Raw genomic sequence first — 18,755 nt, 5'->3', positions numbered from 1 at the left:
CAGTAAGATGCAACATTTTGAGGTGCCAATTTTTGTGAAATGTCTCAAATGGATCTTCCACCACAATACTGACAATCCCCCTTGTATTGCCTCACCTATTTACTTTAATCTTACCACTTTTATGCCCTCTGTGCTGGGCCCCAAATACCACATCAAAACTATTTTCTAATTGGAGATAAACAAAAATCAAGTGTTCTATATTCAGTTAATTTTAACCAATGTTAGAGAGGGCAGACCACAGTCACGTAGCCAGACATCACATTTGCTCACTAACACAGTTTAGTCTGTGTATGTATTTACGTATGTATGAGATACAGGTAGATGAAAAAGGGGCAGATTTGCTCTTGTCTGGTCATAGACAACAGTCCAATCACTCTTCTTTGATGATCTCTTTGAGAAATTGTAATTTTCCTGCCTGGTGTCATCCATTTTTAATCTTGCCTTCCACTTTCTTCATTGAGGGGAAAGAGGAGTGGAAAAAGAAATGGATCCTGCCTGGCATTCTTCCTGCTGTGCCTGAGCTTGTATACACGCATATCAGTACAGCTCCACCATAACTATTCCAACCATGCTAATGGGACAAGGCTCGACCAGGGGGGAGTGTTATGCAATCATTATGGGGCTGGGACTGTTCAGTTGTGGGTGGAGTTGTACTTATGTGTGTGTATTCAGTGAGGAGATGAGGGAGGGGTTTGAAGAGAGGAAAATGTGATGGAAAAAAGGGGAGGGAGGGCTGAAAGAAAAAAAAAAAAATCATACCGGCCTCAGCTTGACTGGAGGGTTTTCTCTCCCTGGTGTGGCATTCGCAGTCTATTGCTCATGCAGTAACATCCAACATCGCTTGGCCTCCTCTGCACACTGGACTAATTCCAGGGATTTGAAGTAGACAGAGAGACAAAGTGCATGTATGCTAGAGAGGAATAAGTGAGTTTAGAAGTAGGAGGAGAAAAGGACAGAGGTCCAGTGAAGGGAAGAAGAGAAGAACCAGGTGGGGAAAAAGACATTTGAAAAAGGTGTGTCGAAGACCAGTGGTCAAGAAAGGTTGATTAGCTAACTGTACACTACAAATTCATTAATATGGCAGCCATGGAAGCACTGGAATTGTCAAGTGCCCAACTGGAGCCTCAAACCCTCACGGAGATCTCAGACGATGAGATCAACTTCCCACCCTCAGATGGTGAAGATGATGCCGTCGCTGCAGCCAAGAAAGAGCTCTCCACCCTGGGCACAGAGGGGGATCCTGTTGAAAACAAGGAGGAGATGGCAAAGCTGGACCCACAGGCCAATGGGGTCTTGGTGCTGTCCTTGCTTGACAAGATCATTGGGGCAGTGGACCAGATACAGCAGACCCAGAGCGGGCTTGAGGCCAGACAACAGGAGATGGAGCGTTCTGTGACCAGCATTCAGGGTGAGCTGACCAAGCTGTCCAAGAGCCACAGCACCACGTCCAACAGCGTAAATAAGATGATGGAGAAGGTGCGCAAGGTGAGCGTCAACGTCAAGACAGTGCGGGCTACCCTGGAGAAGCAAGGAGGCCAGATAAAGAAACTTGAGAGCAACGAGGCTGAGCTGCTTAAGAGACGCAACTTTAAAGTCATGATCTACCAGGTGGGATAGTGTTTGTCTGCATGTATACATTTGTATCTATGTCGGGTTTTACGTTTGTTTATCTGACCAATGGACCACACCCATCCCTGAACTTATTAGTTCATGGGTGTGGTCCATTGGTGAACGCTTTAGTACTTGAATCTACCACAGAACATTTGAAAAGTATCCTACTAAAAATGATTCAGGGTTGGTTTAATACAAGTAAAGAGAAAGGAGTCAGTTTGCTAGTGAATTTTTTTGAATTTGGTGAAATGCAGGTTTCAAAGAATCATTCCAATTTAGCTGCTGAACTGACAGATTTTGATTTGTCTCCTCACTGACTCTGTAATGCTTAAAAAATCTCCACTCAAATTATAATTCTTTTCCAAGGTCAAACGATATTTAAAACATAACACACTCTTCTCCCTTATTTATGTAGATGAATGAAATGAAATAGTGAACAATTGGGCAAAATGGAATAAATTAAACAGAGATGAAACAATGATAATACACAATATACAAACAACACCATACACCATTAATAAATATGTAAATATGAAGGAATGTTGGTATGACAGGTCTGCAAGACCAACTAATATTGAGCATGCACAGTACACATACACCAAATAAATTTAACTAACTGAAAACACAATTTGTTATAATTGGTATGAAAGACCAAGGTGAAAAAACATCTCCACCTTAGGAAACAATTACCGGATACATTACTCACACTTCCATTTTCCTGCCTGATAAGTTTTACTTTTTCCACATGTTAGTTAATGAACTTTCATAAAAAAAAAATAATCTAAGTGCAAATAACAACAACCTCCAAATACCATGCAATCTGTTTGTCTAGGATTTGTCTCAGCAACATTTTGATCTTGTTTATCACCCTGTTCATCAACTTAGGCACAACTTACAGGATCATAATGGGAGTTGTACTTTATATCCATGACTCTCAGATGTTGTCTGTCACTGAGCTCTTCCCCGCCCCAGGTCTACTGTACATTTGATTAATGTAGTGGTATCTACTACAGGTGGCCTCCAAATATTTTTCCCTTCATTGCAAACTGTGTGTTAGACTGATGGAGTCAGATGGACATGTGGACTGAGTTGGCCAGCTGCTCAACTCATACTGAATTCGTTCGGAAAGTAATTTAAATTATTTTCCTTCTTTTATACAGCAACGGAAAATACCAGAACTGAGCTCAAAGTCCTCTTTAATGTAGAGAAATGTTTCATTTAGAGAAAGAGAGGACTTTTTTTGGGAGGGGAGATGAGGAGAGCCCTGCTCTTTTTTTAGCCTTGAGGCTACAGTGTGATGTATAACAGCTTGCAGCTTTTGCACAGTGGTGTGAGAGCATTCAGAGTTTCCAGCGTTGACTCAGACATCATGGCTTAAACTAACTTCTCCCCCTGTGGTCTTAGTCTCTGTGCTGGCACTGGGCAGCATTTAAAAAGGAGCTTCATTTTAAGAAACCCATAATATCTGACTATGAATAGTTTTGAAGAAGTGTTAGTCTCACATGAATACATGTACACAATATATTTGGCTTCCTAGTGTTGGCATACCAGCAGAAGAAGGCAGAACTCTTAGTCATTTCATCATTGCATGTGCCTTCAGCTGTTTTTAAATCTGACAGGATCATAAATGCGTTTTAATTAGAATATGATAAAGTCCTGAGGGCTGCAAGTTTCCAATACAATCAACCTCAGGGTGAAAAAGAAGACTAAGGATTTAGCTAGAATTAGCCAACTTCTTTGACCATTTGGCAGGAGAAACACCCCTGAAATGCCAGTCTCTGGATCCATCACTGACTCAAAACAATGGCTTTGTTTACAGTTGCCAAGTGTGACATAACATCAGATTCATCTTAATTAAAAAAGCAACCCACAATGTGGTCTGTTTTTAATTTTCTGTGCTTCAAGAACAAATTCTTTCAAAATCAGTGGCAGAGAGACTCCAGAAACACCCCCAGTGAACTGAAACAATGTCAACACATAAATACTTGGCCTTTGTTAGGACTCATTAGCACTGACAAATACATCTCCACTCTAAACAACAATTTAAACACTGCAGATTTTTGCAGTCACAATAGTGATAGTGATGTGTATCTGTCCTTTAAAGAACTTTGTTCACTAACAAACAAACCTAAGAGACTGCACTTTTCATACTGATGTGATTTGCTTACACATTATTAGAGCCAAACACTGTTATCATCCAATATTATTCCATCACATCCAATATATAATGTGTGTATATGTCAATTGATAAACAAGGTCCATTGCATAAGCTGTGCTCTGATTCTGGGGCTGCAACTGTTGCATCACAGCAACACTGTCCGATTTTGAAACTTCACTTACCAACAAATATGCCTGCCTTTGACTGACCAATGAAGGGAGGACATGTGACCTTGTAATGCAACTTTAGGGCAGGCACAAAGTGAAACAACATGGCAACAGGGTAGCATTTGTAGCTCAGCATTTAGTCTTACAAATTAGCAACCTGAAAAATATTCTCTTCACACCAATTTCAGCAGGATCCATGTCATTTCAGGGATAAATGAAGTATTGTTTATCTTTATTGTTTATTTCCAATCATGGGTAGGCCCACATTTGTTGGTTTGTGACACATGCAGCTATTGCAACAGAAAATGTTTTCCCATCTATTCCTAACATTTTTCTAAATGCTTCTCACTTTTCAGTGTGTGTAAGGTGGGAGCTTGGATTTAGACAGTCCTGCTTTGTCTTGTGTGCCCTGAGGAAAAGCCCTGTCCCGGTGCTCAGCTGATAATAAAACACACTATTGCTGAGTGGTGTTTACTGTTACATGGGACCAGCTCACACAGCGTGAGGGCTTTGCAATGGAGCATAGAGTGTTTTTTTTATCTGCTTTAGTGGTCCAACAGCCTCCATCTTGTACCCCCTTCGCAAATGTTATCTTAACAAGACTTAGACTGAATGATGTTCATCTTTTTCTAAATAAGTGAGCAAGGTTGTTGACTAATGCATTTATATAGTCAAATGTCATTTGTCAAAGTCAAATGACTTTATCTTTGATTATGGCACACAGAATTAGCTAAACTGTAAACCAAACCACCTATGGCGGACACACACAGCTCAAACAATACCCCATAAATCCATTGCTATGTCGAATGTGCCTGGGCTACTGTATGACGTGTAAGTGGAAATTATGCAGTGGCAGCACTGTCAGTTGGAAGAAGCTGTGTCCCTGTTAGCATGAATAGCTGTCCTCGTCCGGGAGCACGCATTTGTGTGTGTGTGTCTGTGCATGTCTGTGAATGTCCATCTTTTGTTCCGATATGCCTCGCAATCCAGTCCTCTTTAGCATATCTGCTGAAATCCTTGACAACTAAGACTAACTTAATATGGTGAGTTTACCGCACATTGATTAACACATGAGGATCTGACTTGGATTATTACTGTAAAAGTGAATATGAGGCAGCAAGCAAAGGAAAGATAATATATGGAATAGGTGAATAATATATTTGGGAGTAAGGGTGAAAGATATGGGTAGGTCCATTCACTTAGTGCAGGGAGTGGATGGGTGTGTTGCTGCAACGTGAGCAGGGACCATATTTAGACAGCTGATTCAGAGCACAGGCATCCCCAGTTTTCTTGCTAACCTCCTCTTGCCTCAACCTCCTAATGTTGAACCAGTCATAGCCCTGCTCCTCCTTCTTTCCAGCTCCTCCACACATCCACATTGTGTCCTCTTTACCCTACTCCACTCTACTCACCATGTCTTTTCCTTACCATTTTACACTCTCGCTCCATTTCATCATGTAATTTTTTTTCCCCATCAAAATTATCATACAAATTCATGAGATCTACATAAAACATATTATTATAAGATCACCATGCTCATGCACATAGTATTAGATTCATTCATTGGTGTTCTGCAGCCAGTCTAAAGGCCTTTGTACCTCACCTGTTGACTGCTATAGAAATCCACTATGCTATGACATACCTAATAAAAAATCTTGTACCATTTTCAGTCAGACATGAGAAAGCAGGCCTTTCAAATAACATCTATTTAGTCAGAGAAGGCGCAAGCTAATATCCTAATAGGCAGATAACAAGCTTTGCCAGTGAGCTATTGTGTCCAGTAAGTGCTACAATGTTACGCGTTAACTCTGTCCCTGAACTTAGCATGTGTTCCTTGACACTTCTCAGTGCAGACATGTCAGAGGTTAACTGCTTGCTGCCATTTAACTGGTAAAAATTGGGTTTAGATTTTTTTAAGGTTACCATAGGTGATATATGGTGACTAGCTTTGCTGCATTTTTACGGTGTGATAAATCTTACAGCACCTGTGTCTGGAGGGGGCTGAGGCTGAAAGCCAAAAATGTAAAAGTAAATCTCTATCTTCTTTCACTCGCTTTCTTTTTCTTCTCCTCCTTACCTACAAAGGAATCGTGTGCAAGAACTATATCCCAAAGAACTTGTCTGAGCAGATTTTGTTCATCTTTTTCTTCAACATTACTCCTTCCAATCCCCCCAAAAACACCTGTTGCCTGCACACTCCCTACATTTCACTCAGAAGCATATTGTCAAGCTAACACTTTATTTAACTGTGATCACATAAGCTAGTTTAATGCCCTTAAATTCTTTTTCTTTGTTTTACCAGCTATGCAACACTGCAAAGTTCACTATTTCACCAACAGCAAGGGAGCATTCAGGCTCCCATTAATTCTTTGTCTATCAACAGTGAACCCCTTCTCCCACAGGTTGATCCAAGTCCTTATATGGACATGTGAGGCAGAAATGTTCCCAGTTCAGTTAATGGGCCAGATTGTGTCTAACGTGTCAGCTGGGAACAGTGCTTTTTTGGTGGAGTATGTTTTTTCTGATAGTACAGTATGTAAGGGGTGGTGTACATGGTCAGGCAACAGATGAGAGTTTGCGGACTAAAAGGGGGGGGAGGGGTAGAAGGAGAGGACAAAGACAATAAGGGAAACAGTGCGGTATCAGAGGGCTCATAAAGTCAGAGAGCGAGAGAAGGGGGGAGATGCCTAAAAATAGCAACTATCACATACATGTTTGATCGGGAGAAGGAAAAGACCTTGTGGAGATTGTGTTCCTGTTTGGTTTTTAAGCTCCAGTATTTTTTCAACTGTTCATATTGACATGAGGTTTCTGTGCAGCTTGTCACACCTGTAAATTTATCAAATAGGCACATTTAACACCTGGTACCCAGAAACCCTTGAGCTTTTAGGTCCTTTCCTGTAACTGTTTTGGATTATTCCCCACCGCAATACAGAAGGATTACAGTCAGACATGGAACTAAAGCTTTTCTTCGTTTTCAGTTGAAGAGCATTCTGTCTCAAAACATTTTACAAATAAACCAGTATACTCTACGGATTGCAGAGTCTAGGCTACATCTACATATAGTTGTTCATTGATTTACTTCAGCCTGTGTGTTTAGGCTGAAAATTGGGCACATCCCTAAAGGTTTGTAAACTATTGCTATTTTGTTATTTGGTTTCTTTAACAATATATTACCCTTGGCATTTAACATTCACAAATTAATTTATCATTGTAGCACCATAAATGGAGCGATACAGACCATGGACAAGAAACCACAGAAAGGAGCAGAAAGTACTAGTGGCCAACACATGTTTGTCATTCAAATGAAAACCAGCCCTCTTTGGATCCAGCACAGCATGCACACTTTTGAATTCTTTGTCTTACTGCGCCCATCTCTTTTACTTGTTTACGCATGGAATTGCAGATTCTTGCTTCACAGTGAGGGATCAGTCACTGCCAGTGAGCACTTTCACATATTTAAATATTCAACAGCTTGTTTGTAATCTTAAAAACCTGATGAAAAAATGGGCTCCTAATTTTTCTACTGTTGCAAAATGCACGGCAGATCTGCTCTAATGCCACTTACTTCATCAAGACAGACAAAATTTTATTCCTAACCTCTTGCTATATTATCTCTCAGCTCAAAATCATTTTTAATTTCTTAGTGCAAGTTTTTCCACATGAGTCAGTCATTGATGACTCATGTGGAAAAGCTGTGGTTAATGAAAATGTTATTTTGTTTCCTCATATGATCCAAACCATCATATGATTCCATCTTTGATTCCTCTCATGGCCGTGCAGTTAAATTATTGGCAAGGAACAGAGGAACTCTTGTGATAAGGGTTACCATAACATCTAGTTCTGTGATGACTTGGTTATTAGCATAATTTCTTGTTTTTGTTTGAGTGGAGCAATGCCATGATGAAACTCATTCAAGCAACAAGTGTTCTGGCCTGGTCACTTGCCATAACATCGCAACGATGGAACTTGGAAAAAAATACTCAGAAAAGATTTCTACAACACTCAAAATGGGGAGTTTACTATCCAAAAATAAGAGAATCGAGTCAAAAGCAATAAGCTAACAAAAACAAACAACCCAAAAAATAAATAAATGAGGGAATACCTGATTTGCTTCCATACTCTACATGACTGTGCCTTGCTGTCACCAAATAATTCTGTTACCTTAAGGCAGAACTCACATTGTACAAAGCTGGCAAGGGCAAACAGAAGAGAAAGAGGTTACTTCTTCTGAGATTGTATCAACTCCAACCTCCTTCTGTAATGTTGTTGGAAAGAGTAACATTAGGCGACCATGGGAACGACCATTGTCATCCCTCTTAGTCCCTCAAAGTCAAGTATGGGGAAATCTTCATGGCCTGAGAGGGGCCAGAAGGGAGGAGAACAGGGCTGCTAAGTTTCAGCCCTTCCTATGGGCTCATCTTGTGTATTTGAGAACAGCTTTCTGGAAAAGGTATCCTCATCGTAGAAATGTGCATGTGATCACCCATAGGAGGAATCATTAATAATGGGGTTTGTTTTTTCTTTGGCTGTGTGAGACAATGGCACACATTTGCATGAGCATGTGTGTTTTTGTGTGCTCCAGCATGAGAGTACATGATCAGAATGCCCACCAACTAATGCCCTCCACTGATAGTCGACAACGGCAAGCTGTGTCTCGCAGTTAAAGCTGAAAGAAGTAAAAATGATAATAGGCAAGGCTGCCTGATGCACACGTGTTTTCAGCCTTGGAAACATTTCAAGAAATCTTTGTTTGTGCTACGTCCATGTATGCATCCTTACATAACAACTATGTATGACTGAATACTATATGGGATGTGAAATTTCACAACCTAAATGCAGACAAAGGTTGTGTACTACCTTCAAGTACTGTTGCAAACATTGCCATTCACATACTTACTTCAACAAAACCAGGAGGTATAGCTCTGGCCTACAGATGACAGGATGAGTATAAAACACAACATGAGATTGCTTATGCTTCAATTCAGTCCTGCATGTGGTGACTCAGTGCCATCCCATGTTCCTGCAACGCCTGCTTCTCCCTTATCCTCATATATTCCATACTACAGCATCATCTCCATGAACTCTATCATGTTCCTGCCTACACCTGTTTTGAATCTCCCCCTCTCTTGCTCTCATTCTCACCCTACACTACTCCGAGGTTTCTGCCTCTTAAAGGAAGTTTTTTACTTGTAACTGTCGCCAAGTGCTTGCTCATCGTGGGATCTGTTGGGTCTCTTTAAATCATTTTATAAAGAGTTTGGTCTAGACCTGCTCTATGTGTAAAGTGCCTTGATGTAACTTTGTTATGATTTAGTGCTATACAAATAAATCTGATTTGTTTTGAAGGCATTATCAATACCAAGCATGTGGGGAAAGCAAGGGTTTTTGTCAGGTCAGACCATGGATATGACTATTTATTCAAGGACGTGCATGCCAATGTAACCTGATTCATAAAGTATTGAAATATTCAGTTCACCAATTGTGTTTAAAGATTCAGAACATTCTGATAAATCTAAAAAAAAAAAAAATGTGATACATTACAGGCACATTAGGTCATTTCACTTATTTTCCTTTAGGAAAATCACACCACTGCCTTGCCAGCAATCCTGCCCACACTCTCTTGCTTTGTGCCTTTGGGCAGGTCAACTAGAGCAAGCAAAAATGAATGAAAGATAAGCTAAATTACCTGGTATCTGTTACAGGAATATTTATTCTTGTGCTATGAAGCTGAGAAAGCTAAGGATGCCAAGGAAGGTAGAAAACAAAGATGGAAAACAGAGATAATGGAGTGAACAGTGAATGCAAGGAAGTGAGAAAGAAGAACTAAGAGATGAACTAAGAAGAAAAAGGGAGCTTCTTTAGTGCTTTGACTCAACAATGGGCTTGATGACTCACCCCACATTCTACCCCCTCAGGGACCTACGGCATGCCATCACTTTATATAGCAATTTCACTCTCTCTCTCTCTCTCTTTCGCTCCGGTCCCATGTCTCTGATTAAAGGGGATGAGTGGAAAGCAGGAGAAAAGTAGAGAGTTCTCTCCCCAGAGTTTTATATTGTGTGTGACCGTTACAGTCTTTCCCATGTCACTCAAACAAACACATGCAGAGTCCTTTGACTGGTTAGAGCAAACTATCCCTACATATCTATCACAGAAAGGACTTGGTTCAAAATAGCTGGAATTTGAAGACTGATGTCTTGGTTTACTACTACAGACTTTATCAAGAGAACAATCTCAAGCAGTATCAAACCATGTAAGTTAAAACCAGACCACATGGTAACATGAGCAAAAAGACAATGCCATGTTCATTTCATGACTATCGTGTCTTTTGTTACACACCTCACATATGTTAGCTCATACAGTGCAAGTTATTGTGGATAACATTGGCTAACTTTAATGAATAATTGGCAGTCTGTCTCTTCGCTAATATTTTTTGTTTTGAAATTGTGAATCATCATCAATGAACAAAGCTCTGTCAGTCATTTAAACACAGTCCACATTTAGCCAAGACTGGTCTGAAAGTGTGAAAGTCTCCCTGCTCTGGTCATGGTCATTTCATGAAGCTGAATTTGTTTGAACCAAATTTTTCTCCTTGACTAGTACTAATGTTGGCTGGAAATAGAAAAAAATTACTTGTAGAACCTCTAGAAATGACCAGAAATAAAGTGGATTCAACATTTTGGCCACTTTACATGGTCTAAATTGCAGAGCCTCAACTAAATGGACAACCTCAGTAAGTTTAAAATTTGGTAGATGAAGAAAAAGAAAAACAATGCCCTCACTTGCTTCTTAGAATTCTCTCAGCTCTTTTTTAAAGAAGCAGCTGTCTTATTAGAAACGGGCATTTTCCTAGATTTACTGGACCATGCACTTATGACATGTGTGTAGTGGAAGGAACACTTAAAAATCATACAGTACAGTATGCATATAACATGCACACACACACACTCTCACATCTGGCTTTTCCACAGCAGTAGGGAGTTCTTGGTGGTTTGAGTTTAAACAGGAAAACAGAAACAGAAAAGGGTGTGTTACAGCGGGATTCCTCTCTCCCGCTCTACTTTGGACTGGTGAGTGGTTGCAGTGTGGGCTGAGAGTGGAAAGCTTCCAGCGTGTTCTTCACATCCCACAAACAGACACTCACTCACAATCAAATGATTATACATTTTAACATCTGTATAACTAGATATGTTCAAGTAGAAGTGCACACACAAAAATGCAAATCCCTTTGTCTTGTAATGCACATCTGTATTCTTCCAAACATGAGACTGCTTGTGGACACAAACACAAACCTCCTGCAGCAGTAACTCTCTGACTCAACTGCTTTTTAGTGAAAATCTCTTTTCTTTCATCTGGAGGCATTACGGTTCCAGAGAGACTGACCACCGTTACCATGGAGATACAAGTACAACTAAATGTTTTTGACTTCAAATGAAGTCATGATATTTATTTTTAGACTTTATACATAATAGTCATCAGAAACTATGCTGTAATACCAAGGATATGAAGTACACAAACACGTATTTAGCGAAAAAACAAATCAAGCTCTTTCCTGTCTGTGGACAGGACTGAGTTGTTTGCACATTCTTAGCAGAGGTAAATGCTCTCACATTGTTGTTGCTGCCATGGTTCCCCTCTCCAGAAACTCACCACTGCCTATGCCAAGAAAATCCCTATAAACATACAGACACAGGAGTGAAAACAGACATGCAGGTGCAGATAAATAACAAGTTTCAACAAGAAAATAATTGGCAATCTAGAAAAACACAAATCAGTAATTTCTTTGTGTTTCTATAATCATTATAATCATGAAGTCCAAAAACAAAAAAGTTTTTTTTTAAATGCATGTGTACTTGGAAACAACAAATGAAAACTTAATTATTTCAATCAAACGTTCCTGAATGAGAGATGCCAAGGCTCTGGTCAAAAAGCTTGTGCGTGTTTCTATCCTGTAACATTGTATTGTGCTGACAGCACAGAGCATCAGCCAGCTGATCTCAGCAACTCACACACACACACACACACACACATATATATATATATATATATATTGCCAGTATGAAAGTATCAGGTTCTATCTATCCAGAGAGGCAGATGTAGTGTGAGTTAAAGGGTTAACTCACACTACACTTGGACAAGATTCATAGTTGAATCGGGCATTTCATGTGATGTGAACATGGAGAGCAATGGGTAGTGTATGCCCAGCTTTACATAAGAGAAAGCTGGAGTGAAAGTTTCCAAGATGACAATTTCTGCTTTATGTAATTAATATTGTTAACAGTGTGGCTATCATGTATCAGGTGTGAGTATTCATGAGCTGGTACACACACACACACACACACACGCTGAGTGGTGTGTTGTTCGAAAGAGAGCCAGAGTAAAAGCACTGTAATGCCTCTCAAATGATTGTATTTTCCACCAGCCATGAGTTACTGCAGCAACTGTCCACTATCAGATGGAAAATAAAAGAGAAACAAAGACACAAAGAAAGCAGTAAGACCAAAAAAGTATGAAAGTGTGCAGCAAATAGGTTAAATGTTCGTATGTTTTAGTGGTGGTATAGTGGCTTGTAGCACTGGTGACATAAACTCAATGCACTGTGAACAAATACGCAAACACACATCTAGTATGAAAGGCTAACAAGAGATAAACAGCAAAGTGGGAAGCCCCACATTATGATGAATAAAGAATGAGACGACTACTTCCATTGCTTCAGGACATACTGACTCTCATTGCAGACAGACACAAATTTTGAGGGCATTTTGCAACAAACTTCCCTCCTGACTGTCATTTTGTAATTTAATTGCAAACCAGAAATGAAAACTATCTCATTGTGCCAGTGCTTAGGGCAAGATGTTTATCTCTGCCTTGCTTAGAAAATCAAACGCACACACACACTTGCTCACTTGCAGACCCATTACATACCTCATTCATCTATTTCTATTTTCCATGGCTCTGAGTGTGCCTTCCTGTCTTTGGCCCAGCAGCCTCATGGAGAACAATGTCCTATTAAATTAGGAGGGTCAGGAAGTCAACACGCCAAGGTGAATGCCTGAACTTCCACAGACACTCTTTCCATGTACTTTGGACACACACACACATTACAGTTCAGCAATTCCCTCCTGTATCCTGGCTTCAGCTGAATCCATCTTGTACAATACATCAACATGTGACCTCATACAGCTTGAGCTGACAGAGTGGGTTTTCCCAGGCACACAATGTTTGTATGTGTAGAATCCACAATGACAAGGGAGCAGTCCAACTAGACCATACTTTAAAAGCCAAAATACTTTGGCTGTAAAGCCCTTACATTAAACAGTATATTTATGATTATGCAAAAGGAGACAAGATGACCCATTGACCTGCCTTGATTCCAGCTGCAAGGATCACAAAACACCCACAGGTCCCCTAGATAGTGTGTTTTAGTAATGTGATCAACTGAATATTTACCGTAGCTGACACAAATATAATATATTTAAGCCTATCTGTTAACATTTCCTCCCTGATCTTTGATTAGAATTCTTTTGGCCAAGTTTTAGAACATTGCTTCAGTGGTTTATAATACACAGTGTATTGTCTGTAAGATCAAAACAAGATGTGGTGAACTTTAGCATGACAGGTATTTTCCACCACTGCTGCCTATCAACACAGCTGCTTCTGCCAAGAATCCTCATCCAAGGTCAAGTTTACCCAAGATACTGCAACACAATAGCTTCATAAAATTGCCATCACATTCAACAGCAAATGAATACAATAGATGCAAGGCCCCCGCCTCACCCACTCTCAGCTCACATACTTCCACCTCTCAGCCAACACTTTGATGCTATCATTTTCCTGCTGAGGAGATGGTTTTCCAAGACTCTAAAGCATCATCCCATTTGTGCCATTACTCAATTCATATAACAACAGAGAACTATCTTCCCTTTCCACACCTTACAGTTGCTTACCCCATAACCCCCCACCTTGTGGTTCTTTGTTCTGACTCTGCTGTGTTCCTGTTTTGACCACAAAGGCATGTAGAGGGAGAGGAAAAGACAATACACACAAGTATTGGTCATCATGCAGACATCCAGGAGCCAAATTAGATGAGAATTTGCTATGATGAAAAACGGAAGACTCACCCATCTTTCCCATCCACTCATTAACAACTTAGAGTATTGTCATCACAGGGTTAGGCGGTCACAAGAGAGCGAAGGAATGAAAGGTCCCATCATCTGGAATGCGAACTGGCGTAAGTAAGGCAAGGAGAAGGTGGGAAGGAGATGTAAAGACCATGGGAATGAAGTAACAGATGATAGAAGGAGAATTGTTGTGTTGCGAGACAGGAATGTTTGAGAAGGGTGGACTGGGCTAGGTCGAGTTAGGTCATACTAGTGTCTTCTCTCTAGTGTTCTGCAGAGGTGGTTAAAGAACAGCAATGAAGAACAGCAAAATAGTCTCATGTTGGAATAAATCATTTTAATGGAAAGTCAGTTCTCCAGGGTACATTAATATAGAGTGACTGGATGTCCTCACAAAGCATTAAGTATCAAAACCTTATTACGGTCAACATAAAAAGGTAACACTATGCAGCACACTGTACCAGCTCTGTAATTGTTCAGGTGTCTGTCAGGAGATGATGTAGTGTTTCTGGGTGAATAATATGAGAGAGTTTGAGCATGTGTCAGCCTGTAGAGAAATATGCAGTGAGAACAAACTCATCCTCATCCTGATGAGATTTTCTTGGAGAACAACTACAAGCTATTTACATTTCCATGTTTGCGTTACTTTTTTTTTTCTTTGGAGTTGGTAGAGAAAAAGGACAGTGATTCCTAGCCCTACATTTCCCAGTTGAACATACAGTATATAATGTCATGAAGCACTATGTGAAACATGCTATCTTGCTCTGTGCTGCATGACATGTAAATATGCAACTGTTTGTAAGCATGCTTGTTATAACAGCTTTACTAAGTATATTTTTGACAAGGTGTTTTTCTTCTTGCTGCCTGTACTTTGAATCATATGTTAACAACCCTTATATTTTCTTCTCCACAGGATGAAATGAAGATTCCCTCAAAACTCAGCATCTCTAAATCAATGAAGGTCTCTGATTCTGTGTCAGGAAGTAGAGGAGGCAGCTTGCTAGAGCTCAAGGAGGATGTGGATGAACATGGAGAGGAAGGAGTGGAAGGAGAGAAGGCAGAAAAACCCCATGTAGACCTCTCATCAGATGAGGAGGGGGTGGAGATTGAGGAAATCGAGGAGTCTCGTGCTGAACGTATCAAGCGCAGTAGTCTGCAACGTGTACAAACCCTAAAGATGGTCTTCTCAAAGGAGAAAATGGATAAGACCAGGGCAAAGACCAAAGAGAACCTGGAGAAGACCAGACAAAAAACCAAGGACAACCTGGAGAAGACTAAGAAGAAGACAAAAGAGAATCTGGAAAAGACCCGGCAGAAAACCAAGGAGAACTTAGAGAAGACCAAGCAGAAGACAAGGGAGAACCTGGAGAAGACACGTCATAACATTGAGAAGAAGATGGGAAAGCTTGGAACACGCATGACTGTTAACCCTGAACGAAAACAGAAGATGCAGACATCACGTGACAAAGTGAAAAAGGCCTTTACCCCAGACCATGTTGTTTATGCCCGGTCCAAGAGTGCCGTGTACAAAGTGCCTCCCTTCACCTTCCATGTCAAGAAAATACGTGAGGGTGCTGTTGAGGTGATCCATGGCACTGAGATGGTGGAAGTGTCCCAGGATCTTGACCCCTACAGTGGGGTGGATGGGGAAATTGAGGAGGATGCGGTGGAGGTTGAGATGGAGATGATGAATGGAGGAGGGGAGGAAGAAGAGGCTGAAGAAGATGACGAGGAGGACAGCCATGATGCCCTGGAGGAGAATGAAGACAGAGATAGAGACAGTGATTAGATAAAGGATGGGGAATTTGCCAAGATACTAACAAAATCCTTGGGATCAACCTTGAGGGTTCCAGAAAAACTGAATAAATTGTGGAGATCAAGAAGAATACTAATAAGTAAAAACAATTTGGATCCTATTTTTTATTATTTTGGCCATTATTCCTATCAGGTATCATAACTTTGTACTCATCAAAGTAATTGTTGAGCTCAAGAAGCAAGGTGACATGACTACAGGTTTGACAAATTATCACAAAGACAATAAAATTCAGTTTATACACATCATTTACCCAGATGCTCTCCCTGAATATTCAGTATAATTCAAAATGTATTTTGTTGTTACGAGTACTATTGGTGAAATCTGATCAATAATAGAGATGCTATTGTTGTCTTAAACCAAGAAAAAAAAGTAATATTGATTTGTATCCAGCCTGAAAGAAATACTTTTAAGTTACTTTAGGGCAGACTGGTCCTACACTTAGAAGCTGAATTTTCTGATTTAAAAGAGCCTGTTTCAGTTTTTGCATCTTTTCATAATTTTGGCGTTTTCAGTCCTGTTTCACACTCTTCAATTTTCTTTCCAGCTATTTACATCAAAATGTAAAACCCCCTGTACACTGTTTACCTAGCACTAAACATCTGACATAAAATTGTAAGATATCAAGGGGCAAAAAAAGACATGGTCTCAGGTGTCTCAAAGCAGAGCTAAGAAAGTGAATATTGAACCATTACCATCTTTGCTTCATGTGTAAATAGATGACTCTTAGCTAACACATTCACCATATTGATGCAATGAACAATTCATATTGTGCAGAATGTGGTTGGATCAGTCAATCAGTCAGTGCTCTCTGTTGCCCCCCCACAGTACAATCGAACTGTGTGTTGCCATGTTCACTGGCCTCAGTATTTAACTTTGTCAAAACAAAGTCACTATTATCAATATTATTACCAACGATGGCCAAAAGCAAAAAAAAAAAATAATAATAAGACCCAGGCTGTCTTCTTTTTTCATGTAACAATTTCAATTGTACTTTGACTAAAGGCTCTGAGCTAAATGAAATGAAAATCTTCCCATATTTGCTAAAACTCTTCAGAAGTCCTTGTTCCTTTGTGCTTGTAGAGTGTAGAAGATCTCTAAAATTGAGAAGAGGAAACCAGGAAGTGGAAATAGCTGCATGCACATTTTAGAGAATGTTAGGAGGGGAAACTGTTATTCCCTTTGTAAGAAATGTGCAAGCATTTCCTTTGTTGATTAAGTTGTTAGAATCAAGACACTAACTTCTTAAAACCAATAGAAAGAATCTATGGAATTGACTCTGTTGGTTGAGTTTCAGCTCAGCTCATAAGCCAAATTATTGATTATTGTTGTATGAATTTCTATGTGAAACATCAGATAGCGTTCATGCAAAACTGTTGTTTCCACTCCCTTAATTGTTGAGCTGATGAAAAATTGCTTGTTCAGAAGTGTTCACAGTTAAGTATTTGTGATTGACTTTGCATGTGGAAGACGTAATTTTTTTTTCATTACTGACAAATTATAAACTAATCAGTCTTTTCAATGTGTCATGTTTCATGTTGTGCTCTTATATCCAACATTTTTCTGCCAGTGTTCCCAAAGAACAATTCATACCCATGAAAATGTAGAAGATACAGTTTATCATTTGCCCCAACACATTTTCTTTGATTATTTTCACATGCAAACATTGCTTGTGTTACTTAAATATGTTTTTCAAAAATAAGGACCAATATTAATTCAAATCTTGTAATTACTATGTAAATTTTTAGGATATTTCCTAATCCCAGTCCTAGGAGTGTTATTGCTATGGTCTGACACTGCCCCCTAGTGGTTAGACATCTCGGTCGTTTTATTTTATTTTTTTTTTCCAGAATAAAGTTTCCAGCTGGGAGAAATGTTTCCACATAGGTGCACTCCATTGTCAACATTGATTTCTTTGTAACAGTATGTAAAAACAGTCTTATATCTTCACCACACATACTTAGGCATTCTTTGTGCTTTTCTAAATTGAAACAAATGTTTTTAATCCTTGAATGCTTTGTTCTGACTAAATTTCTTGTAGCATATCTAAAATAAATTGAAAATGAAAATAAATTTTCATCCACTGGTGCATTTACAAATCCGTGTTAGAGTAGCACCGCTACCACGGCATACTATGGACTGGAGTATGTCTTATCTTAGGGCAAATATTGAGCGAACACAAATTTCTCTGTCCAAAGTAAAACACAAGAAGATTTGGAGTTTTGCATAACTGTTGCAAAAGTTTATCATGTTGCCATAGTATTTATAGTGTCAAAATGTAGTTTCTAGCGCAGACAAATCACGGTTTTATTTGTTTTCTTTTTTTGCATAAAATGTGAATAACTGCCAATGCAGATCACAATGGTTTTTCTTTTTTATCATTACCAGAGAACCTCTTTCCTTTTTGCCTGCATTTTTTAACATTTAGAAGAGCTTCCTTGGCCAAGTTCTTTGATGTTTGCATAGATTCCACAGTGCAACAACCAATACTGCTGCCCCTACAACTTTGCAAAGATAACAAATTATTGCAGCTTTTTTATGCACAATTATGGCAGTGATTTATGAGTGAGTCTTTCAATGTGGATTAGTAAAGCCAAGCCTTTCAAACCAGAAACAATATGCAGCTATGCTTAATGAAACACAAAATGTAGTTCACACCTTCTTGCTTTGTTTAGTCATTTACTGATACTGTATAATGTTTCATATTTTATTTCTAAACCACTAATGATTTGATGAATAAAAACTATTTGGTTCACAGTAACTGTTTTCATTTGACTTTTGGAGAAAAAGAGAAGAACTGGATGTGAAAACTTCACATACCTGAGCTTTGGTGTTTACATTGTTGTCATATGTCAGCTTTTTGTTTTCAAACTAATTTAGAT

The 18,755-nt window shown here is 39.4% G+C and overlaps 1 protein-coding gene across 1 annotated transcript; it reads left to right on the top strand.

Moving 5' to 3' along the window:
* The first annotated feature begins 777 nt into the window (after positions 1-777).
* On the top strand, positions 778-18,634 carry LOC115060494 (caveolae-associated protein 1-like). The gene is made up of 2 exons (XM_029528416.1): positions 778-1,608; positions 14,974-18,634. Exons 1-2 carry the CDS (start codon positions 1,078-1,080, stop codon positions 15,847-15,849), a joined length of 1,407 nt encoding a protein of 468 aa, XP_029384276.1. The 5' UTR covers positions 778-1,077; the 3' UTR covers positions 15,850-18,634.
* Positions 18,635-18,755: the final 121 nt, after the last annotated feature.

This window comes from Echeneis naucrates, chromosome 19 (assembly GCF_900963305.1).
Source record: "Echeneis naucrates chromosome 19, fEcheNa1.1, whole genome shotgun sequence".
Classification (NCBI taxonomy): Eukaryota; Metazoa; Chordata; class Actinopteri; order Carangiformes; family Echeneidae; genus Echeneis; species Echeneis naucrates.
Note: the sequence above shows the minus strand (reverse complement) of the source record. Positions and strands in the feature narration are given on the sequence as shown.